Genomic DNA, 27,593 nt, shown 5'->3' with positions numbered 1-27,593 from the left:
TGTGTATATACATATATTTATGTAAATATGTATATTCATATTCAAGTTAGTTAACATACTGTGTAGCATTGGTTTCTGGAGTAGAACCTAGTGTTTCATCACTTACATATAACATCCCAATAAGTGTCCTCCTTAATACCCATTACCCACTTAGCCCATCCCCCCCCCACCTTCCCTCCAGCAACCCTCAGTTTGTTTTAGAGTCTTTTATGATTTGCCGCCCTCTCTGTTTTTATCTTATTTTTGTTTCCCTTCCCCTAGGTTCATCTTTTGTGTATCTTAAATTCCATGTATGAGTGAAATCATATAATTTTTGTCTTTCTCTGACTGATTTATTTTCCTTAGCATAATAAGTTCCATCCATGTTGCAAATGGCAAGATCCCATTCATTTTGATCACTGAGTAGTAATCCATTGTGTTTGTGTGTGTGTATGCGTGTGCACTTGTGCACCCACATACACCACATCTTCTTCATTCTTTATTCATTAATTAGTTGATGGGCATTTGGCTCTTTCCATACTTTGGCTATTGTTGATAACACTGCTATAAACATTGGGGTGTATATACCCCTTAAAATCAGCATTTTTGTATCCTTTGGATAAATACCTAGTAGTGCAATTGCTGGACTATAGTAGAGTTCTATTTTAAATTTTTTTGAGGAGCCTCCATACTCTTTTCCAGAGTGCTGTAGGAATGCAAACTGTGCAGCCATTTTACATGTTTAATGAACAAAAACACATGCTCATTAAGAGTTGCAAAATAGTTTTTGCAGCCTGCCGTTATAGTAGCAGTAAGGGAGGAAGGCATGTGTGCTTGTATTTATTAACCTGTTCTTGGTGACTGATGACTTAGAATTCTTAGCTTTCGTTCAGTGGTTTACAGACCAGCTATTGATTAAATCTATTTAATATTGGGGAAAATATCTTTAAAGTATTGTTTTTAAGCTAATATACTATGGAACAACATAATTTTTGTTGATACAAAAAGTTTGTCAGAATTTTATAATTAAATGAGAGTGAATCTGTAATCTTATATTTTCACAATCTTAAACATATATAAGTTATGTCAGGTTACCTGATGAGTAAAACTCATGTAGGAGGTTTAGAAAAGTCAGATCAACTAGGCTCTTGAGAAAACATATCCACTGTTTAGAAAACGTGTGCTCTGTTGTATGCCATAGTGGTAGCACATAAAGGAATGGACATAGAGCTGTTTTTAACCAGAATTCTCCTGTCAGTTGGATTTCTGCAAGGGATTATGTGAATTTGAATTCTGTGTGTAAAAGTGTTACTTATTTAGTAGTAGAGATTTTTCTTCGGGACAACCAATAAAAAACAAAATGGTAGCAGAAAGCAAACAGATATAAAAAAAACAGAATAGGGTGAGTGATTCAAGAAGCTTCCAGGGAAGGTCCCTGAGGTCAGGTGCCAAGGCCCTGTGCCTTGTTCACATCCCCTCACCCTTCTATGCCTTCACATTCACATCCCTCACCCTGCCTGTAACAACTCTGTAATGGCTCTGACCTGTGGGGACAAGCTCTGTTTTTTCACCATGGTACCCCCAGCACTGAGCAGAGTGCTGGCACACAGGAGGAATTCCATAAGTAAGTAATTTGTGTCATGAATTAGTGAGTACTCTCAGCGTCAGGCCGATGAGTGTACAAATTCTCCTAAGAAGGATGGAACACAGAAGATAGTGACCTTTTCTGTGTCATTCAAGTGAATGCTTTGAGCTTTTTTACTCTACTATCCATCCTTCTCCGTATTCTTCCTTAATTTTATTTCTCATCTTTTAAAATCCAATTACTGATTTGATTACTTTTTTACTTGAGAATTAAATTTTCCTGTTAAATGAACACAAGTATCTATTTATTCTGCTGAAGTCTTTAAATTGTAAGGTTGCCATGTTTCATGTATTACATTACTAATAATGAGCTAGAACACAAGAGATAATTGCACTGCATCTTTATAATGCAAAAGACCATCAAGGGAAATTTGAATGGCCACTTCTGTGTTTGTGTTCTTTTATTTTTATTTTTATTTATTTATTTTTAATTTACATCCAAGTTAGGTAGCATATGCTGCAATGATGATTTCCAGAGTAGATTCCAGTGATTCCTCTCCTATGTATAAGACCTAGTGCTCATCCCAACAAGTGTCTTCCTTAATGTCCCTTACCCATTTAGCCCATCCCCCAACCCAGAGTCCCTCCATGTGTTTGTGTTCTCTTAGAAAGTTGTCACATCTGATCTCTCTTAAAATTGAACTTCTTTGTAAATAGAAAAAAAACTCCAGTGTCATACCAAAGAAAAAAAAATATACAGCATCTCTTTTTAACTAGTATTTGATTAGTTGGCACCCTTAATGTGGTGGTTAAATTATGTATCAATTGCTGGGCCATGGTGCCCACATATTTGGTCAAATACTGTTCTGGATATTTCTGTGAAGGTGTTTTTTTGGAGGAGATTCACATGTAAATCCATGGACTTTGAGTAAAGCAGATTGCCCTATAATATGGGTGGGCTTTATCCCAGTCAATTGAAGAGCCTGACTAGAAAAAAGACTGATCTCCAGCAAGAATGAATTCTGCTTCCACATTTCCTTTGAACTCAAATTAACATAATGGTTTCCTGGGTCTCCAGTCTCCCAGCCTGCCCTGCAGATTTGGGACTAGTACTTCTATAATTGTATGAGCCAGTGCCTTAAAATAAATATCTTCTCCCTCCCTCTTTCCTTTTCTCTCCCTCTCCTACACATTCTTTTGGTTCTCTTTCTATGGAGAACCCTCAGTAATATGCTTAGTTACCTGTAGTTTTCTCCTACATTTATTTATTTATTTACTTATTTATTTGTTTATTTGTTTATGAATGAATGAGAGCCAGAAAGTGAGAGAGCAGCAGAGGGCCAGAGAGAGAGGGAGACAGAGAATCCCAAGCAGGCCTGGGGCTCGATTTCACGAACCATGAGATCTCATTACCAGTGTAGAAATCAAGAGTCAGAGGCTTAACTGACTGAGCCACCCAGGTGCCCCTCCTACAGTCTATTTTTCAGAAGCAATTGATAGTGAACAAGCTTTCTTAAAGGCAGTGATTAAGGTAAAAACAAAACACAAGTGACCCTTCTTGGATGGTGAAATGCTGATCTTCTTGATGGTGGCCCAAGGCTGTTACAGGCATACCCCTCCTGCTGTGTCCCCCACAGAAGTGCCTCCTGCCTCTAGGCTGCTGCTGCCCCTGGGTGCCAAGCCTTCACCTTGGCACTCCTCCTTCTCTAGGTCCTGGATACAGTGATTTGAGTGGAAATCATTTTGGATGGTTTGTAAAAACCTCCTCACTATAACTGGACAGGAATGTCTTAGAGTCTTGAGTTCACCCAGTCCTAGTCCCACTTTCTTTTCTTTCTTTCTTTTTTTTAACTCTTTGTAAAAAAATGTTTATTTTTGAGAGGGAGGAAGGGAGAGACAGAGACAGAGAGAGCGCAACAGTGTGTGAGCACATGCACATGAGCAGGGGAGGGGGCAGAAAGAGAGGGAAACAGAATCCAAAGAGGGCTCCAGGCTCTGAGTGGTCAGCACATAGCCCAACACAGGACTCGAACCCACTGACCATGAGATCATGACCTGAGCTGAAGTTGGATGCTTAACCAACTGAGCCACCCAGGCACTCCCCTAACTCCATTTTCAGGGACCAGGTGGCAGGGATATCCCCCTTCAGTGGCCCCTCAGGGTATATGGCCTTGGGTCCTTAGGAAGGTCAACTCTCCCAATTTCCCATTCTTCCCAGCTTTCCATGATTTGTGATGTGTTTGGGCAGTTTGTGTTGTTTATTTTCTGTCTGTAAACTTTGAACCCTGCATCCATAAAAAGGAGAGCAGATAAGTACTGAAGCTAATGTGATGTTGTCTCTGAACTGGTCATGCTAATTCTTCTTATTGTTTTAATTATTTTTAATTATTCTTCTCTGTTGTTTTCTTAACCTCCAGTGACTTCATTCTGCCTTTGCTGTTGTAAATGTTCTCATTTATGCTCCTGAGAATAAAACTTGAGGTATGCTTAGTGATACTTCTTGTCTGCTTCCTGGTGACTGTCAAAGCTTTTCATCCTGGACAAGAGATTATGACCAGTATACCAAGTTTAAAATGATCATTTATATATTCTTATTTGTAAAATTTGTAAAATGGTATAGGCAGGGGTTGGCACATTTTCTGTAAAGGGTCAAGTAGTAAATATTTTAAGCATTGTGGACCATAACTATGTGGTAAGTATGAGACCCTGCAGCTGTTGTGCTTAAGCAGCCAAAGAAAAACTAAGCAAATGCATGTGGCTGTGTGCCAATAAAACTTTATTAACAGACCAAAATGTGAAGTTCATATAATGTTCATATCACAAAGTATTATTCTTTTGATTATTTTTCAATCATTTAAAAACATAAAATCATGGAGCACCTAGGTGGCTCAGTCAGTTGAGCATCTCACTCTTGGTTTTGGTTCAGATAATGATCCCAGGGTTGTGGGATTGAGCCCTGTGTAGAGCCCTGAGCCTGGAGCCTGCTTGGGATTCATTCTCTCTTTCTCTCCCTCTCTCCCTCCGTCCCTCTCTCCCTCCCCCTGCCCCTTGGCTCTCTTGCCTACTGTCTCTCTCTAAAAAGAAAAAGTAAAATCTTTTCTTAGCTTTTGGGTCAAATACAAATTGGACTTGGGCTCGAGTTGGCCTCTGGCTCTGTCAGTGGACCCCACAGTGGAAACCCAGGGCCTAGCATTTAGAGCCAACACTGTGTTCTAGTCCCAGCTCTGTTTCCATGGCTAGAACCATGTTTCTCTGTGAAAGAGAAACAGCAAAGCCTGCCTCCTTGAAAGATCATTTGTAAAGATTAAAAAGGATATTGTTTGGCTAGATGCCAAACTATGTAGTGCACATTAGTTTATTTTCATTTTTCATTAGCTGTTTTTCCCCTCTCCTCCCTTAATATCCTGCTTTTTGAGGTATAATTTCTAAATTAAACATATCTTGTTTCTTAAGATTCTACTTCTTTCTCACACTTCCTGTGTTATTAGGTTAAAATAAGGGGCTAAGTAAATCACTTATTTAAATTAGTGTTTAGTTTCTCAGGTCAAGATAGAAAGTTAGATCTACTGCAGATGCAAACTGTTTCCCCTCATCCTTAATACATTTCCTCATGTCTTTCCGGCCCAAGGCCATGTCCTGCTCCAGCTTTCAGGACCTAGCTCATTGCCTTCTTCCAGGCTCTTCCAGCTGCTTTCCCTCGTTCTTGATAAGTCACTCAGGATCCTTGCCAAAGCCTGATTTGTATTAATTAGTTATATATGTGATATATAGTGTCTAGAGGTTCTTTAGGACTATAGAAAGTATCTTTTACTTTTGTTTAAAAGTTGTATCTTTAAGATTCATTCATATTGTGTACCAGTAGTTCTTTGTATTAGAGTAATATTCCATAATTTGTACCATGGTATTTATCCATTTTGGTGTTTCTATTTTTTTGGTAATTATAATCTGCTATGAACATATGTGTACAAATTTTGCATGATATGGTTTCCATTTCTCTAGGACAAATACCTAGTATTATGACTGTTGGGCTATATATGGTAAGTGTATGTTTCACTTCATACAAAACTGCCATGTTTTTCTTTCAAAGTGGCTTTATTATTTTGCCTTCCCTCCAGCACTGCATTAGTGCCTGTTCTGTTTACTTGTCAATACTTGGTATTACCAGTACTTTTTTTTTCTTAAATAGTTTATTGTCAAGTTGGTTTCCATATAACACCCAGTGCTCATCCCAACAAGTGCCCTCCTCCATTCCCATCACCCCTTCCCTCTCCCCACCCCCATCAGTCCTCAGTTTGTTCTCAGCATTCAAGAGTCTCTCGTGGTTTGGCTCCCTCCCTCCCATTATTTTCCCCCCTCTCCTCCACAATGATCCTCTGTTAAGTTCCTCCTAATCCACCTATATGTGCAAACATAACCAGTACTTTTAATTTTAGCTATTCTTATAACTAGGTATTAGGAACTCATCTTGGTTTTAGTTTGCATTTCCTTAATGGCACATGTTAAATACCCTTTCATGTGCTTATTTGTCACCCTTACATCCTATTTGATGATGTTTCTATTCACAATTTTTGTTAATTGGTTAATTAGGTTGTTTCCTTTTTGTTCAGTTTTGAGAATTTTTTTATGGTTTGTGTTCTCATTACAGGTCCTTTCTTGGATACATGATTTGTAAATATTTTCTCTCAGTCTGTACCTTGTTTTTTCATTCTCTTAATCGTGTATTTTATAATTTTTTCTTCTATGGATTGTGCTTTTGGGCTCCTGTCTAAGAATTTTTTTGCCTACTGTCTGGTAACAAAGATTTTCTCCTGTGTTTTCTTCTAAGAGTTTTATAGTTGTTTATTTTATTATTAGACCTTTGGTCCATTTTGAGTTAATTTTTGTATAAAGTTCAAGGTTTGGGTTGAATTTATTTTTTATTTTTGCACATGGATATCCATTTTTTTCTAATACTATTTTTTTTCTATTGAATTGCTTTTGTACTTTATAAAAAATGAATTGACTTCATTTGTATGTGATTGTTCCTGGACTTTCCAGTCTGTTGCATTGATATGTGTCTATCCTTTTGCTGATGCCACACAGTTTGGTTACTGTGGCTTTATAGTATTAGAATTGGTTTTAGTACTGTGGCTTTCTAGTATTAAAATTGATTCTTCCAACATTACTGTTCCTTTTCATAATTGTTTTATTTATCCTAGGTTTTTTGCTCTTACATATAAATTTTAGAATCAGCTTCTCATATCTACAAAAAACTTGCTGGGCTTTTGATTGGTATTGTGTTAAATCTATAGATCAGTTTGGGGAGAATTAACATCATTACTGTGTTTTGTCTTTCAATTCATGAATATAGTATATCTCCATTTATTTAGGTAGTGTTTTATTTCTTTGATCAGGATTGTGTATTCCTGCATACATTTCCTATATTTTGTTAGTATGTACCTAGGTATTTGCTTTCTCTGGAGCTATTGTAAATGTTTTAAAATTTTATTGCTTTCCAACTGTATGTTAATATGTAGTATGTCTCTACATTATATCTGTTATGTAGAAAATATATAGATGATACCATATGTTACATTTTCACGTGTTGGTTTTGTCTCCTATGACCTTGCTAAATTCCCTAGACAGTGCTAATAGAATATTTCTTGGGGTTTTCATGAAGGTAATCGTGTTGTTTGTGAATAGGAACAATTTTTATCATTTTTTCCCAATTTTTCTTGCCTTATCGTATTAACTAGGGCTTCTAGTATAGTGTCAAATGTGGGTGAAGAGAGCGCCTTGTTCCTGTTCTTGTTCACTGCCTTGTTCCTGTTCTTAAGGGAAAAACATTCTGTTTTTTACCTTAAAGTGTGATAAACTGTGGGGTATTGTAGATGCCCTTTATAAGTTGAGGCGTTCTTTTCTGTTTCTAATTTGTTGAGAGCTTTTATCCTGAATGGATGATGTATGTTACCAGAAGTTTTTAATACATCAATTGATAGTATTAAGTGATAGTATGAAGTGATTCTTATTTCTGTGGGGGGTTATATTGATGGATTTACAAATATTGAACCAGCATTGTATTCCTTGGATAAACTCCTCTTGGTTTTGGTGTATTATTATTTATATGTATTACTAATACTCTTTTGAGAATTTTGCATCCGTGCTCATGAAGGCTATTTATTTATAGTTGTTATATTTTGTATGATTGATCCTTGAACAACATGGGTTTGAACTGTGTGGGTCTGCTTATATGCAGATAGTTTACTGCATAGTACTGTAAATGTATTTTCTCTTCCTTAGGGTTTTCCTAATGTTTTTTTCTGTATCTTACTTTGTTGTAAGGATATAGTATATAATGCACTTAACATACAAAACGTGTGTTCATTGACTTTATATAATTAGTAAGGCTTCTGGTCAACAGTATGCTATTATTAGTAAATAAGTTTTTGGGAAGTCAAAAAGTTATATGCAGATTTTCCACTGGCAGGGAGTTGGCAGCCCTAATCCCTGTGTTGTTTAAGGGTCAACTGTACTTTTGTTTGTCTGGTTTTGGTAAATGACCTGGGAAATGTTCCTCCTCCCATTTTCTGAAAGAAATTGTAGAATTGGTATTACAGAATTTATAGGATTTCTTCTGTAAATATTTAGTAGAATTCTCCATTGAAGCCTTCTAGGTCTTGAGATTTCTATTTTGAAAGACTTAAAAAAATTTTTTAATGTTTTATTTATTTCTGAGAGAGAGAGAGAGAGAGAGAGAGAGGGGCAGCGTGAGCAGAGGAGGGTCAGAGAGAGAGGGAGACACAGAATCTGAAGCAGGCTCCAGGCTCTGAGCTGGCTGTCAGCACAGAGCCCGACGCGGGGCTTGAACCCACGAACCGTGAGATCATGACCTGAGCTGAAGTTGGACACTTAACCGACTGAGCCACCCAGGTGCCCCAGAAGGCTTTTTTTTTTTTATAGTTTATTGTCAAATTGGTTTCTATATAATACCCACTGCTCATCCCAACAAGTGCCCTCCTCCATGCCCATCACCCACCTTCCCCTGTCCCCCACCCCCCATCAACCTCAGGTTGTTTTCAGTATTCAAGAGTCTCTTATGGTTTGTCTCTCTCCCTCTCTGTAACTATTTTTCCTCTTTTCCTCCCACATGGTCCTCCGTTAAGTTCCTCCTAATCCTCTTATATGTGCAAATGTATGGTATCTTTCCTTCTCTGCCTGACTTATTTCACTTAGCATAATACCCTCAAGTTCCATCTATGTTGCTACACATGGCCATATTTCATTCTTTCTCATTGCCATGTAGTATTCCATTGTCTATAAAAACCACATCTTCTTGATCCATTTGTCAGTTGATGGACATTTAGGCTCTTTCCATGATTTGGCTACTGTTGAAAGTGTTGCTGTGAACACTGGACACCTGTGCCCCTATGCATCAGCACTCCTGTATCCCTTGGGTGAATTCCTAGCAGTGCTATTGCTGGGTCATAGGGTAGTTTAATAATTAAAAAAAATTTTTTTATGTTTTTTAATTTATTTCTGAGAGAGAGAGAGAGACAGCATAAGCAGGGGAAGTCAGAGAGAGAGGGAGACACAGACTCCGAAACAGGCTCCAGGCTCTGAGCTAGCTGTCAGCACAGAACCCGATGCAGGGCTCGAACCTATGAACCGTGAGATCATGACCTGAGCTGAAGTCAGACGCTTAACCGACCGAGCCACCCAGGCGCCCCCTATTTTTAATTTTTGAGCAACCTCCACACTGTCTTCCAGAAGGGCTGCACCAGTTTGCATTCCTACCAGCAGTGTAAGAGGGTGCCTGTTTCTCCACATCCTCACCAGAACCTGTAGTCTCCTGATTTGTTCATTTTAGCCACTCTGACCGGCATGAGGTGGTATCTCCATGTGGTTTTGATTTGTATTTCCCTCATGATGAGTGACGTTAAGCATCGTTTCATGTGTCTGTTGTCCTTTCATCTGGATGTCCTCTTTGGAGAAGTGTCTGTTCATGTCTTCTGCCCATTTCTTCACTGGATTATTTGTTTTTCGGGGTGGGGAGTTTGATGAGTTCACAGATTTTGGATACTAGACCTTTATCCACTATGTCATTTCCAACTATCTTTTCCCATTATTTTGGAAGGCTTTAGATTCTGAAGTAAATTTCTTGAATAGTTATCATACTGTTTAGCTTACCCAGTTCTTCTCAGGTGAGTTTTGGTAGTTTGTGGTCTTTGAGGAACTGGTGTATATCCTCTAAGTTGTTGAATTTGTGTGTTTAGAGTTGATGTAGTATTCCATTATCCTTTTAATATCTGCACTGGCTCTAGAGATATCCTTCTTTCATTCCTGATATTTGTAATAAGTGTCTTTTCTCTGTTTTTGTTTTACCAACAGTCTTGTGCTTAGTTTGTCAATTTTATTTATCTTTTCAACAAATCAGCTCTTTGTTTCATTGATTTGTTTTTCTGTTTTTCTCTTTTCAGTTTATTGATTTCTGCTCTTCATTATTCACCTCTTTCTGCTTACTTTGGGTTTATTTTTCTTTTCTCTTTCTAGTTTCTTTTTTTTTTTTTAATTTTTTATTTATTTCTAGGAGAGAGAGTGACAGCATGAGCAGGGGAGGGTCAGAGAGAGAGGGAGATACAGACTCTGAAACAGGCTCCAGGCTCTGAGCTGGCAGTCATCACAGAGCCCGACGCGGGGCTCGAACCCACGAACCGCGAGATCATGACCTAAGCGAAAGTCGGACGCTTACCCGACTAAGCCACCCAGGCTCCCCATCTCTTTCTAGTTTCTTAAGGTGGAAGTTTAGATTGTTGACTCAGACCTTGTTTTCTTTGCTAACATAAGCATTTAATATTATAAATTTCCCTATAAGCACTGTTTTAACTGCACGCCACAAATTTTGATGTATTTTCATTTGATTGAAAACGTTTTTAAATTTCCCTGGAGACTACTTTGACCTGTGTATTACTTTGAAATGTGTTATTTAATTTCCAANGAGATCATGACCTAAGCGAAAGTCAGACACTTAACCGACTAAGCCACCCAGGTGCCCCGAATTTCCAAGTCTTTTGGCATTGTCTTGTTATCTTTCTGTTATTGGTTTCTGATTTAATGCCATTATAGACAGGATGTATATACTTAGTATAATTGATTCAACTAGCTTAAATTTATTAAGCTTTGTTTTATGACCCAAGATGTGGTCTATCTTGGTAAATATTCAATGTGGACTTTAAAAAACAATGATTTCTGCTGTAGTTTGGTGATCAATGTGTAAAATGTAGATTACATACTTTTGGTTGAGGTCATGATGTTCAGTACTTCATTATCGCTGGTTTTCTTTCATCTTGTTCTATTACCGAGAGGGTAGTTTTGATATCTCTAATATAATTGTAAGTTTGTCCATTTTTCCCTGCAGTTCTCATTTTGTGTTTTGAGGACTTATTGTTAACTTCATACACATGTAAGATTGTTATGTTTTCTTGATAAATTTACCCCTTTATTATTATTCGTCTTCATCTTTGGTAATTTTCTTTGCTGTGGAGTCTGTTTTGTCTCATATTAACAAAGTCATTTCAACTTTCTTTTGATTAGTGTTTCTTGGTATATATATTTTCCACCCATTTACTTTTTTTTTTTTTAAGTTTATTTATTTATTTTGAGAGAAAGAGAGTGCACACATGCAAGTGTGAAAGCAGAGGTGGGGCAGAGAGAGAGGGAATGAGAGAATCCTAATAAGCAGGCTCCATGCTGTCAGAGCAGAGCCTGATGCAGGGCTCGAACTCATGAACTATGTGATCATGATCCAGGTGGAAATCAAGAGATGGATGCTTAAGTGGCTGAGCCATGCAGGCACCTCTCCACTCATTTACTTTTAGTTGCTTTGTATCATTATATATTGAATGAATATTTAGAGATGACATTTAATTGAGTCATTTAAAAAAACTCATTGACATTTGTCTTTTAATTTGTGTTTTAGACTATTTATATTTAGTATAATTAATGGTATGTTTGGGTTTAAGAATATCATTTTATTGTTGTTTTTTACTTGTTTTCTGCTTTTTGTTCATGTTTACCTTACCTGCCTCTCTTTTAGGGTATTTGAATAGTTTTTTAGTGTTCTGTTTCAATTTACTTATTGTGATTTTAGAGTGAATTTGTTTATAGTTTTTTAATGGTTGCTATAAGGGATTATAGAATGTGTACTTAAACATTTCAGTTTATTTAGAATCAGTATTTTACCACTTTAATTGAATGTAGAAATGTTACCACGTATAGGTATTTTTATTCTTCTCCCTTTATGTTATAGTTGTATTATTTATATATTACATCCACATGCTTTGAAAACCTTATTGGACAATATTGAAATTTTTGCTTTCAGTCTTCAAATGAACATAAAGAAATCTAAGAGAAGAATAATTTATTTACTGTTATATATACCACTGCTATTGCTCATTCTTTATTCCTGATGTCCCAAATTCCCCTCTACTATTGTTTCCCTTGTTCTTAAGATCTTTTTAGCAATTCTATTAAAATAGGTCTGCTAATGTAAAATTCTCTTAGTTTTTCTTCATTTGAATATGATAGATATATTTGCTATATGTAGAATTCTAGTTAACAGTTGTTTTGTTTCAGCACTTTACACATGTAGAACCTTAATTTCAGCCTTATACCATAACTGACCTTTTGATGTCATGATATCAGTTTAAATCTTGGTGATGACTGAGACTTTTGGGGGTGGGGAGGAAAGTGCTTCCTAGGAAGTGAGTTGATATTTGACCTGGAGGGGAGGGAGAGGACCACATGGTGAAATAGATGTCAAAACTTTACAGGTATCCTCTCTTATGGAAATATAGTTTATTAAATGACCTTGGTGGTATTGGTGTGGGAAGTATATGTCCCCAGGAGGCCATTCATTTAGGTTAATCATTGCCTGTGGCAGTGATGACAAAAATTCCATTTGCTACATTGTGAGTAACTTAAAAGTTCTCTGAGGAGTCTATTGTGCCTCTCAAGTAAACTGGATGACTCCCCCTCTAGGGAAGGTGGAAGTGTCATTGAATGTCTTCTTTAGGAGCCCAGCATAGTGTATTCTGAGAAGTGGAATGAGTTCTTTGGACTCCAGAGGGGTATAAGGAGTAACAGTCCTTGTCCTTACAAGGATAAGAGAAGATAGGCCTCATATTGTGGCCTTGATTTATATTTTGAAGTTTTCTTCCTTTATTTTTTAATCTTTACTTATTTTTGAGAGAGAGAGAGAGAGAGCAAGTGGAGGAGGAAGAGAGAGAGAGGGAGACACAGAATCTGAAGCAGGCCCCAGGCTCTGAGCTCTCAGCACAGAGCCCAATGCAGGGCTCATACTCACTAATCTTGAGTTCATGACCTAAGCCGAAGTCAGACACTTAACTGACTGAGCCACCCAGGTGCCCCACCTTGATTTATATTTTGGATGTCTGTGAGGCAAGAGATTCGTGGAGTTTTTACTCCAAAAAGATCAACACTAAGGCTATGGCTCAAAGGTTTGTAAAAATGTGCATATGGGGCCATTTGTTGGTTAGAAAGTCCAGTGCTAAAACACTGTCAGAAGATTTGCTAATTGTACTGACCTTTGGGTCCCATCCTTTCTTAGGGACACCTTGCTAAAGGATGAAAGCAGCAGCATTCCATTGAGCTCCATCACATATTATGGTGGAGATGCTGTTCATAAAGTGTGTGAATTCCCAGTTCTGTTCAGTCAGTTGATCTAGTGGCTTGCCCAGTAGCCGTAGAGTCTGGGAGAGGGGTGACTTTCAGCATTGTGGCATTAGACAAGGGACTGAGAAAGGGGAGACCACCCTGTTGTACAAGTGGGCAAGAGGGCTTAGGTTTGGTTCCATGTTATAGCTGTGTCAAACTTGTAGAGAAGTTGCTTCCATGGCCCAAAGCATAGTGGGGAGATGAGTGTGGAGGGTCACAGGCTGAGGGCCTTTGGGAGCCTCTATTTCCAGGAAGGCTTAATATATGGCAAGCAGTTTCTACTCTAATGATGTATAGTGTAGTGCTAGAAAGGGCACTTTCTTGCATCTGACGCCCATGGGCAACATGTTATTACAGGTGTTTCAGAGACTCCAGGGGGCCTGCAAGTAAGTTCCTAAAGCTTCTTTAGTGAAAAGGTCTCCAAGCCTGTGAAGGAGGAGTATTTGTAATTAATTTCTTAGGGCTGTTGTAACAGAATACTACAAATTAGGAAGCTTAAAAAAAAAAGCGTATTGTCTCACAGTTCTTGAGTCTACAAGTCTGAAATCAAGGTGTCAGCAGGGTTATATCCTTTTAAGGGCTAAGAGAGAAAGGTCTTCCAAGCCTCTCTCCTTGGCTTCTAGATGGCATTGTTCTCCCTGTGTCTTCACATTGTTTTTCTTCTGTATATTTGTGTTCTGTGTTCAAATTTCTTCTTTTTGTGAGGATACCAGTCATAGTGGATTAGGGCCTACCCTAATGATTTCATCATTAAAATTTTGAGAGAGAGAGAGAGAGAGAAGAGGAATGAGCACAGGGAAGGGACAGACAGAGGGGGAGAGAGAGAATCCCAAGCAGATTCTGCACTGCTAGTGCACTGTCCGGCTTGAACCCACAAACAGTGAGATCATGACCTCAGCCTAAATCAAGAGTTGTACACTTAACCAACTGAGCCACCCAAGTGCCCTTCTAATGGCTTCATCCTAACTTAGTCATCTGCAAAGATCGTATTTGCAAATAAGGTCACATTCATAGGTACTGGAGATTAGAACTAAAACATCTTTTTGGGGGACAAAGTTCATTGCATAACAGGTCCCATATTTGTTAAGCCAATTTATAATTGCTAAATACTTAATTTTAATTAATTACTCATTGTGTCAGAACATCTATGTCCACAGTGGGATATTTTAGGGCAGTGGTTGCTATGACCAGGGGGAATTTAGGCAAGACAATAGTTCTTAACATTTTAAAAAAATGTTTATTATTGAGAGCAGAGAGAGACAAAACATGAGCATGGAAGGGGCAGAGAGAGGGAGAGACATAGAATCTGAAACAGGCTCCAGGCTCTGAGCTGTCAGCACAGAGCCTGATGTGGGGCTCTAACTCACAGACTGCAAGATCATGACCTGAGCTGAAATCAGATGCTTAACCTACTGAGCCACCTAGGCGTCCCGGCAAGACACTCGTTCTGATGGTTAAGACAAGGTATGCCTATCGTCCTCTATTATATGTAGTAATTTTCCTAAGATTATAGGAAGACTTTGTTTACATTTAGTGGGATCTCCAGATAAATGTAATTTGAGCCCCAGTATTGTTTACAATCCATGAAGGTTTGCCAATTGGTACAATTTAGCAGATACTAAAGTTAATTCAGAACCTGTAACATATGAAAAAATTCTCAACAAGATACTAGTAAATAGAATTCAACAGTACATTAAAAGAGTTATTCATCATGATTATGTGGGATTTATTCCTGGGCTGCAAGGCTGGTTCAATATTTGTATACCACATTCCTAAAATAAAGGATAAGTACCATATGGTACTGTCAGTAGATGCAGAAAAAGCATTTGATGAAATACATTCTTGATAGAAACCCTCAACAAAGTAGGGATAGATGAAACAACCTCAACATCATAAAGGCCATATGTGAAAGACTCGCAGCTAATATCCTCAGTAGGGAGAAACTGAGAGCCTTTCCCCAGTGGTCAGGAACAAGACAAGGATGCCCACTCTCGCCTTTACTATTTAACATAGTACTGGAAGTCTTAACCTAAACAATCAGATAACAAAAGGAAGAAAGGCCATACAGATTAGCAAGTAAGAAGTCAAACTTTCTAATTTGCAGATGACATGATACTATGTAGAAAACCTGAAGACTCTACCAAACAATTGCTAGAACAAATTATTGAATTCAGCAAAGTTGTAGGCTATAAAATCAATGTGCAGAAATCTGTTGCACTTCTATACACCCATAATGAAGCAGCAGAAAAAGAAAATGAGGAATCAGTCCCATTTATAATTGCACCAAAACCAGTAAGATACCTGGGAATAAACCTAACTAAAGAGGTAAATGATCTGTACTCTGAAAACCATAGAAGACTTAGGAAAGAAATTGAAGAAGACACAAAAAAATGAAAAAGCATTCCATTCTCATGGATTGGAAGAACAAACATTGTTAAAATATCCGTATTACCCAAAACAGTCTACATATTTAATGCAGTCCCCCTCAAAATACCACCAGCATTCTTTGCAGAGCTAAAACAAACAACCCTGTAATTTGTATGGAACCACAAAAGACCTGGAATAGCGAAAGCAATTCTGAAAAAGAAAAACAAAACTGCAGGCATCATGATTCTGGATTTCAAGCTATGTTACAAAACTGTAGTCATCAAGATAATATGGTGCTGGCACAAACACAGACACAGATCAGTAGAACAGAATAGAAAACGCAGAAATGGACCCACAACTATATGGTCAACTCATCTTTGACAAAACAGGAAAGAATATTCAGTGGGAAAAAAAAGTCTCTTCAACAAATGGTACTGGGAAAACTGGATGGTGACATGCAGAAAAATGAAACTGGATGACTTTCTTACACCTTACAGAAAAATAAACTCAAAATGGATGAAAGACCTAAATGTGAGACAGGAAATCATCAGAATCCTAGAGGAGAACACAGGCAGCAACCTCTTTGACCTTGACCAGAGCAACTTCTATTAGACACGGCACCAGAGGCAAGGGAAACAGAAGCAAACATGAACTATTGGGAATTCATCAAGATAAAAAGCTTCTCCACCGTAAAGGAAGTAATCAACAAAACTAAAAGGCAGCCTACAGAATGGGAGAAGATATTTGCAAATGACATATTGATGATGGGTTAGTATCCAAAATCTATAAAGAATTGATCATACTCAGCACCCAAGAAACAAACAACCCAGTTAAGAAATGAGTAGAAGAATGAGTAGACACTTTCCCAAAGAAGACATCCCAATGGCTAACAGATGCATGAAAAGATGCTCAGCATCACTCATGTTCAGGGAAATACAAACCAAAACCATGATGAGATATAACCTCACATCTGTCAATGGCTAAAATTAACAACACAAGAAACAACAGATGTTGGCGAGGATGTGGAGAAAGGGGATCCCTCTTACACTGTTGTTGGGAATGAAAACTGGTAAAGCCACTTTGGAGAACAGTATGGGAGGTTCCTCAAGAAACTGAAAATAGAACTACCCTCCAATCTAGCAGTTGAACTATTTGGTATTTACCTGAAGGATACAAAAATACAAATTTGGAGGGGTACATGCATCCCAGTGTTTATAGCAGTTTTATCAGCAATAGCCAAACTATGGGAAGAGCCCAAATGTCCACTGATTGATGAATGGATAGGGAAGATGGAGTGTGTTTCATCAAAAGAAGGAAGTGTTGCTATTTGAAACAATGTATATGGAGCTAGAATGTATTATGCTGAGTGAAATAAGTCAATCAGAGAAAGACAAATACCATATGATTTCTTTCATGTGGAATTTAAGAAACAAAGCAGATGAACACATGGAAGTTGGGAGGAAAAGAGAAGAGAGGGAAACAAACCAGAGACTCTTTTTATTTTCTTTCATAATTTATTATCAAGTTGGTTTCCATATAACACCCAGTGCTCATCCCAACAAGTGCCCTCCTCTATGCCCATCACCCCCCTTCCGACCACCCCCACCCCTATCAGCCCTCAGTTCTCAGCATTCAAGAGTCTCTCATGGTTTGTCTCCCTCCCTCTCAGAAAGTATTTTTCCCCTTCTTCTCCCCCATGGTCCTCTGTTAACTTCTTCCTAATCCACCTATACGTGCAAATATATCAAACCAGAGACTCTTAATGATAGAAACAAGCTTAGGGTTGATGGAGGGAAGTAGGTGGAAGTTGTGCTAGATGAGTGATGGGTATTAAAGAGGGCTCTTGTTGTGATGAGTACTGGGTATTGTATGTAAGTGATGAATCACTGAATTCTCCTGAAACCAATATTTCATTGTATGTTAACTAAAATTTAAATTAAAAAATGAAAAGTAGATTTAGACATTTTTAATAATTTTTTAAAGCTTTATTTTTGAGAGTGAGATCATGTGCACAAGCATGGGAGGGGCAGAGAGAGAGAAGAGAGAGAGAATTCCAAGCAGACTTCATGCTGTCAGTGCAGAGCCAGACACGGGGCTCAACCCCACGAATTGTGAGATCATGGCCTGAGCCGAGATCAAGAGTCAGATGCTTAAGTGACTGAGCCACCCAGGCATCCCTACACATTTTTTAAATTAATGGAATGTTAATGCTCACTGTAAACAAGTTTAATCAATACAGCAAAGTATGAGTAAAACAACAGCTTGTATCATAGTCACAAAAGCTCATTTATCTTTTTGTTGTATAAGTTCTTTCAGTAAACACTGGGGTTCCAGTTGGGTCAAATTGTGGACCTTTGTTTCAATTTAATTTTTTTCCCCTCCCAAAAGCTTCAGTCAGTATTGTCAGGGCTAGGGGCCTTCCCCATGGTACTGGTTGCTTTATAGAGTTTAGGACTCTGACGTATACTGACCTCGAATTCACCCCTTTGCTGTGCCGCTGCTGCTGTGGATGTTTTCTCTACAAACTTGGGGATCAGGATCTTTGTTGTGACAGAGGAATGGGCAGTGGATTCGTGGGTGCAGTGGACCAGTTGCAGGACCCACAGCCCAGAGGTTAATGCTTTGAAACCATCCTCTGCTTCAATCTTGCCTTTTCTTCCTATGTGAGCCTCTCATTCTCTCTCTGTGTTTGTCTCTCTTTCCCTCTCCAAATTTTCTCAGTATTTTGGCATTTTCTGTTTTTGTCCAATAACTCATAGTGATGATCTTCTGAGTTGTTACAAGAAAGATTTTGGGTTCTGGTGACCTGCCTCTTCCTCTGCAGAATGCTAGTCAGTCTCCATGGGGTTGGGGTCTAGATATCTAGTAAGGTTATTTTGTCTGTGCCTGGTGAGAAGCAAATGGAGTGACACATGGGAGCTGGGGCCAAGTCTTCTATGCAGATATTGGTGTTCCTCTGTCACACAGGTAGGCTTCTGAGCTTTCACGATAGCAGAACTGAAGGTTAGAGATGTGGACTGATCTTATGCCTAACTGTTAATAAAGAATTGAATTTGGAGAACCAGGTTTTCATTTCAGGACACTTCTCTCATACTTGTGCAAAAAAAAAAAAAAATTTAGCAAGCTCCTGTTCTTAATTAAAAAACTCAGTAACAATTACTTTGTTATTCAGTTGATAGCAAAAAGACAGTAACTTGTAAAAGATACAAGTGCCAAAGTTATTTGACCTTTCCTCTCACTTGTCTTATTTTTTTGAAAAAAAGTTTTATTCTGTGTGGCCTTAGTTTGTTACATAAAGAGTGGCTGTGGAATCTAAAACTACCATTGTTGCCCAAAAAACAAATAATCCAGTGAAGAAGAAGGCAGAAGACATGAATAGACACTTTTCCAAAGAAGACATCCAGATGGCCAACAAACACATGAAACAATGCTCAATATCATCATAAGGGAAATACAAATCAAAACCACACTGAGATACCACTTCACACCAGTCAGAGTTGCTAAAATGAACAACTCAGAAAACAACAGATGCTGGTGAAGATGTGGAGAAATGGGCACCCTCTTACACTGTTGGTGGAAATGCAGACCGATGGGCCGCTCTGGAAAACTGTGGAGGTTCCTCAAAAAATTAAAAATTAAAAATAGAACTATCCTATGACCCAGAAATAACACTACTAGGAATTTATCTAAAGGATACAGGAGTGCTGATTCATAAGGGCATTTGTACCCTAATATTTATAGCAGTGCTTTCAGAAATAACCAAATTATGGAAAGAGCCTAAATGTCCATCAACTGACAAGTGGATCAAGAAGATGTGGTTTATAGACAATGGAATGCTACTTGGCAATGAAAAAGAATGAAATCATGCCATTTGCAGCAGTGTGGATGGAACTGGAAGGTATTATGCTGAGTGAAATAAGTCAGTCAGAGAAGGACAGATATGTTTTCACTCATATGTGGAACTTAAGAAACTTAACAGAAGACCATGGGGGAAGGGAAGGGGGAAAAACAGTTACAAACAGAGAGGAAGGGAGGCAAACCATGAAAGATTCTTAAATACAGAGAACAAACTGAGGTTTTAATGGGGGAGATGGAGGAAGGGGAAAATGGGTGATGGGCATTGAGGAGGGCACTTGTTGGGATGAGCCCTGGGTGTTCTATGTAAGTGGTGAACCATGGGAATCTATACCCAAAACCAAGAGCACACTGTACATACTCTGTGTTAGCCAATTTGACAATACATTATATTAAAAAGCAAAAAAAAAAAAAAAAAAAAAAAACCACACGAAAAACCTACCATGTTGTTTGGTCAGTTGGATTTACATTGAATTAATAAAATTATATCTCCTGTGCCAGTGATCCTTCATACTGGCTGAATATTAGAAATACTTAGGAACTTAAAAATGCTACTCGTGCCCAGGTCCTACTCCAGACCAACTGAATCAGAATCTCAGGTGACAGACTCAGGCATGGTATCAAAGATATATGTGTGTGTGTGTGTATATACGTATGTGTATGCATACCCCTCACCCTGTGCTTCTGATATACACTGAGGGCTGTGAACCGACTTTTCCTGTGATTTAAGCAAACACGTAGTACTTAATTTAGAGGTGCTATGTGATTTTACATTTGCACTGTATAAAAATGTACATATTATAAAGAACATCTGTCCACCCTTTGGCCAGCTGTGCCTCCAACCCCACATTTCCACTGATACTTAACATTATTTAACTATCCAACATATCATCGAAGCCTTACTTCCTGGCATGCATTGTTCTAGGTACTTGTTTTTTTTAACTTGTTTTTCATAACTTTATTTTAATTTTTATTTTATTTTATTTTTTTACAAATATGTTCTAGGTACTTGTGATAACCAAGTACCAGATGAAAAGGGAAAAAAAATCCTGTCTTGGAGCTTATATTTTAGCTTATGAACAATTGTCAATTTGGTGAATGTAAAGTAGTATTTTGTTTTAGTTTATATTTTTATAAACATGAGTTTGAGTAACTCTTCATAGTATTAGTCGTTTGGGATTTCTTCTGTTTGATATCTGATATTTTTCTTACAGAATACAGGAGTTTCTTGAATATTTGTCACTTGTTGGTTTTAGTTATTTTTAGATACTCCTTACCGTTTGTAATGATATAATCTTTCGCAGCTTTGCATGTATATTTCTAATTACGTTATATGGAAAATAATTTATTTAGTATTGGCCTTCTAGGATAGGACACATTTATACTTCAAGGTTAGGTGAGTTCTGTCTTTATTTCTGTAAGGAATTTCATGACATTTGTTCTTGACTGAAGCCTAAATTGTCATGGTCTAAAGTCATGGTTTTCAACTTTTCAGTCCCAAAGCTCCTGAATTATACTCTGTCACCAGTGGTGGTCCTGTATAGCAGTGGTTCTCAGTTGGTGGAGTAGGGCAATATGTAGAGTTAAAAATGATTTTTGAATCATGCTCCCATTACACATCCTTCCTTCTTTTGGATGCAGCATTTAGGGATCATTGGATAAAAGGAGTTCAGGTGAAATTCAGTTCGGTGATACCAGAGCTAAGTTTCTGGGAGGCACCGGGCTGGCTCAGTGGAGAGAACACACAACCGTTGATCTTAGGGTCATGAGTTTGAGCCCCAAGTTGGGTGTTGAGGTTATTTAAGGAAATTTTTTAAAAAAGGATCAAGTTTCTTACTTGTGAAATGAAGTAGGGAATTGATGAAATATTTTAGAAGACATGCTTCAAAGAAGATTTGAGTGATATATTGATTTCTTAATTAAAAGGGTTACTGGGACATTCATTACTTCATAAATCACACTGTACCTTTTATGGTGATGATTTATATAATTTTCTTTTAATCCTCAAACTTTCAGCTAATGATGTATGTTGTAACAGACTTTCCATTTCTGGGAAGGACATTTGCAAAGAGACTGACAGTGGATGCTACATTTTGAAAAGAAATTTGTAGATATTTTTTAATTTTTAATTTTTCAGATGATGGTGTTGATACTCAGAGTGGAACAAAGAAAGAAGATCTGAATGACAAAGAGAAAAAAGATGAAGAAGAAACTCCTGCACCTGCATATAGGGCCAAATCAATCCTAGAGAGCTGGGTATGGGGCAAGCAACCAGGTATGTATTATGAACTTCTGAGATTCTGGTACTTTGGCAAGCTTGATCTGGCATTTATTTTCTGGATACCGTACATGGATTTGTTTTTTGGTAATGGAATTCTTTTTTTAGAATTTATTTTACAAAGAGAGAGACAGAGTGTGAGGGAGAGGGGCAGAGGGATAGAGAGAGAGAATCTTAAGCAGGTTTCATGCTCAGCACAGTCTGATGTGGGGCTCGATCCCATGACCCTGGGATCATGGCCTGAGTCGAAATCAAGAGTTGGATGCTCAACTGACTGAGCATCCAGGCATCCCAGTTATGGAATTCTTTTTAATTTTTTTTTTTAATGTTTATTTGTGTGTGTGAGAGAGAGACAGAGAGAGGAGGGAGGGAGGGAGGGAGGGGCAGAATGAGAGGGAGACACAGAATCTGAAGAGAGAGAGAGAGAGGGAGGGTGGGAAGAAGGAAAGGGCAGAATGAGAGGGAGACACAGAATCTGAAGCAGGCTCCAGGCTCTCAGCTATCAGCACAGAGCCCAATGTGGCTTGAACTCATGGACTTTGAGATCCTGACCTGAGTCAAAGTCATATGCTTAACTGACTAAGCCACCCAGTTGCCCACGGTTATGGAATTCTTAAAAATTTAACTTAAAAATTTTTTATATTATGGTAAACTCTACATAACATACAATTTGACCATTTCACCCATTTTTAAGTATACAGTTCAGTGACATTACACATGCTCATGATGATTTGTAAACATCACCACCATCCATTTCCAGAAACTTTTCATATTCCCAAACAATGAAACTTTGTACTTATTAAATGGTAACTCCTGTTTCTTCCCTACCCTCAGCTCCTGGAAACATAATTCGACTTTGTATAAGTGGAATCATAGAGTATTTGTTCTTTTATGTCTTGCTTATGTCATTATTTAGCATAATGTCTTCAAGGTTCATCCATGTTGTAGTATGTGTGAGAAATTCCCTCCTTTTAAAGGTTGAATAGTAATCCATTGTATGTATATATCACATTTTATTTATCCTTTCATCCACAGATGGGCATTTATGTTGCTTCCACCTTGTAGTTATTGTGAATAATGCTTCTATGAGAGTAAATATACAGAAATTCTGCTTTCAGTTATTTATGTATGTACTCAGGAATGGAACTGCTGGATCATGTAGTAATTCTGTGTTTAATTTTTTGAGAACCTGGCAAACTTTTCCATACTGGCTACACCATTTCATTTCCAGCAACATATGAGTGATCCTGTTTCTCTGTGTCCTCACCATCATTTGGTGTTGTCATTTGTGTGTGGTGTGGTGTCTCATTGTGGTTTTAATTTGCAGTATCCTGTGGCTGTTTAACATCTGTGTATCTCTTCTTCAGTAGAATACCTATTCATGTTAGATTTTTTTTTTCTTTCTATCGTGGTGTTTTTAGGGTTCTGTATATATTCCAGATATGAGTCCTTTGTATTATATATGGTTTGCAAATAACTTCTCTCAGTTCATAGCTTATCTTTTCACCCTTTTAACTGTCTTTTGAAACAGCAAAAGTTTCAAAATTTTGTTAAAGTTCAGTATGGATTTTGCTCTTTTTCTTCTTCCTCTTCTTCTCCCCTTCCTTCTCTTCTTTGCCTAGTCCTTGAACCTGAAGATTTTTGTGTTTTTTTTCCTAAAAGTTTTATAGTTTTATGTTTTTCATGTATGTTCCTTTTTCATTTGAGTTAAATTTTGTGTACAATGTGAGGTTTTAAATTTTTTTAATTTTATTATTTTTTTTTGCTTATAGATTATTGCTCCAACACCATTTTTTTTTTGAAAAGGCTTTTTTTCTATTGAATTAGTTTTGCACATTTGTTAAGAGTTAGTTGGGTATACCTGTGTGGTCTATTTCTGGATTCTCTATTCTGTTCTACTAATCCATATGTGTATCTCTCTGCCCATACCATGCTTTTCATTACTATAGCTAAGAGTAAGTTTTGAAATCAGATAGACTGGTTCTTCCCACTTTTTTATTCTTTTTTTTGGTGTAGCCTTTTTAGTGGTTTGTGTGGTTAATACATTATATATGCATAAAGACAGTTTCCTGGTTGTGTCATTTAACCCATTTGATTGATATACAGAAACCTTCCCTTTATCCTTTTCTGTTTATATTATTGCTTTAAATATTTCTGTTGCATGTATTTATAACCACATTTGGTAATATTATAATTTTTGGTTGAAGCTTCAGACATAAGTTAGAAAAATCAAGAGATGAAGAAAATTCTATTGTATTTACCCATGTATTACTTACAGTGTTCTTCCTTCCTGAGCACCAAAGCTTTCTTTTTATTGTTTCCATTCTATTTAGAGAACTTCCTTTAGCCATTCTTTTAGTGTGGGTCTACCGATGACAGATATTCTTAGTTTTCGTTCATCTGAGAATATTTTATTTTCCTTTCATTCCTGAAGGTGTTTTTGTTGTATTTAGGATTCTGTGTTAATGATTCCTTTTTTTTTTTTTTTCATCATTTAAAAAATATTTTGTTGCTTTCAGGTGGCCTCAGTGGTTTTTGATGAAAAATTTGCTGTTGTTATTCCACCATAGTTAAGGTGTTTTTCTCTGGGTGGTTTTACAATATTTTCTTTGTCTTTAGTTTAATTATGATGTATCTGAGTGTAGATTTCTTTGGGCACATACTGTTTGGAATTTACTCATCTTCTTGGATTTGTAACTTTTCTTCTTGCTGATGTGGGAAGTTTTCAGCCTTAACTTCTTAGAATACTTTTTCAATCCCACCCCGTTCTTTAACCACCCGAAATTCAACGAGAAAAATGTTAGATCTTTTGTTGTATTCCCACAGGTCCCTGTGACTGCCCTTTTTTTTTTTTTCCTTTTTTTAAGATGAGGTGTCATAGATATGTAACATTATGTTAGTTTCAGGTGTACAATATCTTGATATGATATTTATGTATATAGCAGAATGATTAGTCACCATATATTATTTAAAAACTTTCTGTGATGAGAATCTTTAAGATCCACTCTCCTAGCAACTTTCAAACATGTAAAACATATTATTATCTATAGTTACTATGTTCAACATTACACCCCCAGGACTTACTCATGTTATAACTGAAAATTTGTACCTTTAGATCCCCTCATCCATTTTGCCTACTCCTTCAACCACCCTACCCCCTTGACTCAAGCAACCAGTAATCTGTTCTCTGTACCCTTGAGCTTCTTTTGTTTGTTTTGTTTTTAGGTTCCACATACAAATGAAATCATCTAGTATTTATCTTTTTATGTCTGACTTGTTTCACTTAGCATAATGCTTTCATAGTCTATGATGTTACAAATGGTAGTATTTCCTTTTTTATGTCTGAAAAATATTACAGTGTGTATATACACCACATTTTCTTTACCCATTACCCATCAGTGGACATTTAGGTTATTTCTATTTTTTGGCTGTTGTAGATAATGCTTAATATGGGGGTACATATATCTTTACAAATTAGTGTTTTTGTTTTCTTCATTTGAATACCAGGAAGTGGAATTACTGAATCACGTGGTGATTCTGTTTTTGATTTTTTGAGAAACCTCCTTATTGTTTTCCATAGTAGCTGCACCAATTTACATTCCCAACAATAGTGCACAGTGTTGCCTTTTTTTCTACATCTTAACCAGCACTTGTTATTTTTGTTTTTTTGATATTAGCCATTCTAATAGAGGTGAGGTTATATTGATTTATAGTTGTTACTTACATTTACTTGATAAATGTTGTTGAGTACCTTTTCATATACCTGTTGTCCATCTGTATGTCTTCTTTGGAAAATTATATTCAAATCCTCTTCTCATTTTTAATTAGATTGGTTTTTTGAAATTGAGTTGTATGAGTTTTTTAAAATATATTTTGGATATTAACACCTTATCTGTTACCAGATATATCTTTTGCAAATATTTACACCCAGTTGGTAGGTTGCCTTTTCATTTTGTTGTTAGTTTCCTTTGCTATGCAGATTTAGTGTGCTATAGTCCCATTTATTTTTGCTTTTGGTGCCGGATTAATAAAATTATTACCAAGGTCTATGTCAGGGAGCTTATTGGAAGTGTTGAATTCTAGCATTTTTATGATTTCAGATCTTAGTTCAACCTTTTAATCTATTTTGAGTTATTTTGTGTGTGTGGTATAAGACAGTGGTCCAGTTTCATTCTTTTGCTTGTCCCTGTCCAGTATGACCAACACCATTTGTTGAAGAAACTGTCCTTTCCCCATTGAATTTTCCCAGCTCCTTTGTTGTAAATTGATTGAGCATAGGTTTATTTCTGGGCCCTCTGATCTGTTCCATTGATCTGTGTGTCTATTTTTATGTCAATACCATATTGTTTTGATTACTGTAACAGTAATATAGTTTGAAATTAGGGAATGTGGTGCCTCTAGTTTTGTTCTTTTTTCTCAAGATTGCTTTGGCTATTTGGTCATTTGTGGTTCCATACAAATATTAGGACCATTCTATTTCTGTGAAAAATGTCATCAATGTTTTGAGAGGGATTTTGAATTTGTAGATTTGCTTTTGAGTTGTGTGGACATTTTAACGATATTAATATATCCAGTTCATGAGCATGTATTATCTTTCCATTTATTTGTGTCATCTTCAATTTCTTTCATTTGTGTCTTCTACTTTTCAGTGTACAGGTCTTTGACCTCCTTTGTTAAAGTTATTCTTAGGTATTTTATTCTTGATGCAATTATAAATGAGATTATTTTCTTGATTTTTTGAGAGTTCATTATTTATAGAAATGCATCAGATTTTTGTGTATTGCTTTTTTTATTTACTTCACTGAATTTGCTTGTGAGCTCTGACAGGTTTTTTTGGTGGTCTTAAGAGTTTTCTCTGAGGGTGCCTGGTTGGCTCAGTGGTTAAGCTGTATGACTTCGGCTCAGATCATGATATCATGGTTCATGGGTTTGAGCCGTGCGTTGGGCTCTGTGCTGACAGCTAGCTCAGATCCTGGAGCTTGCTTCAGATTCTCCCTCTCTCCCTGGCCTTCTCCTGCTCACACTGTGTCTCTCTCTCTTTCGCAGATATTAAAGAAAAAAGTTTTCTCTGTAAAATACCATGTCGTTTGCAAATAGTGGCAGTTTTATTTTTTTCTTTCCAATTTAGATGCCTTTATTTCTTTTTCTTGCCTGAATGCTCTAGCTAGAATATCTAATACTATCTTGAATGGAAGTGGCATCCTTGTCTTGTTCCTGATTTTTGAAAAAAACTTCTAGCTTTTCACTGTTAAGTCAGTGTTAGCTGTGGGCTTATCATACATGGCTTTTATTATCTTGAGTTACATTCTGTCTTTGAGAGCTTTAATCTTTTTTGGGGGGGTGTTTGGATACGTTTTATTTTTTAATTAAAAGTTTTTTCTTTTTTCTTTCTTTGTTTCTTTGTTTCTTTGTTTCTTTCTTTCATTCTTTCTTTCTTTCTTTCTTTCTTTTTACAAATAGTTTATTGTCAAGTTCGTTTCCATATAACACCCAGTGCTCATCCCCACAAGTGCCCTCCTCCATGCCCATCCCCCCCTCCACCCCCACACCCATGAGTCCTCAGTTTGTTCTCATCATTCAAGAGTTTCTCATGGCTTGACCCTCTCCCTTTCCCCCACCATTTCCCCCCTTCTCCCCCATGGTCCTCCATTAAGCTCCTCCTAATCCTCCTATACGTGCAAACATATGATATTTGTCCTTCTCTGCCTGACTTATTTCGCTCAGCATAACACCCTCAAGGTCCATCCATGTTGCTACACATGGCCAGATTTCATTGTTTCTCATTGCCATGTAGTATTCCATGGTATAGATAAACCAC

The 27,593-nt window shown here is 37.2% G+C and overlaps 1 protein-coding gene across 4 annotated transcripts in view; it reads left to right on the top strand.

The window, feature by feature from the left end:
• HERC2 (HECT and RLD domain containing E3 ubiquitin protein ligase 2) overlaps positions 1–27,593 on the top strand; it is a 273,851-nt gene that overhangs the window by 20,733 nt on the left and 225,525 nt on the right. For all 4 annotated transcript variants that reach the window (XM_077774615.1, XM_077774617.1, XM_077774614.1 and 1 more), the window contains exon 4: positions 21,635–21,772. In XM_077774615.1, coding sequence (XP_077630741.1) covers positions 21,635–21,772 — 138 coding nt within the window. The remainder of the gene's footprint in view (positions 1–21,634; positions 21,773–27,593) is intronic.

The sequence above is a fragment of the Crocuta crocuta genome, unplaced genomic scaffold, assembly GCF_008692635.1.
Source record: "Crocuta crocuta isolate KB4526 unplaced genomic scaffold, BGI_CrCroc_1.0 scaffold469, whole genome shotgun sequence".
Classification (NCBI taxonomy): domain Eukaryota; kingdom Metazoa; phylum Chordata; class Mammalia; order Carnivora; family Hyaenidae; genus Crocuta; species Crocuta crocuta.
This window is presented reverse-complemented; position numbering and strand designations above follow the sequence as displayed.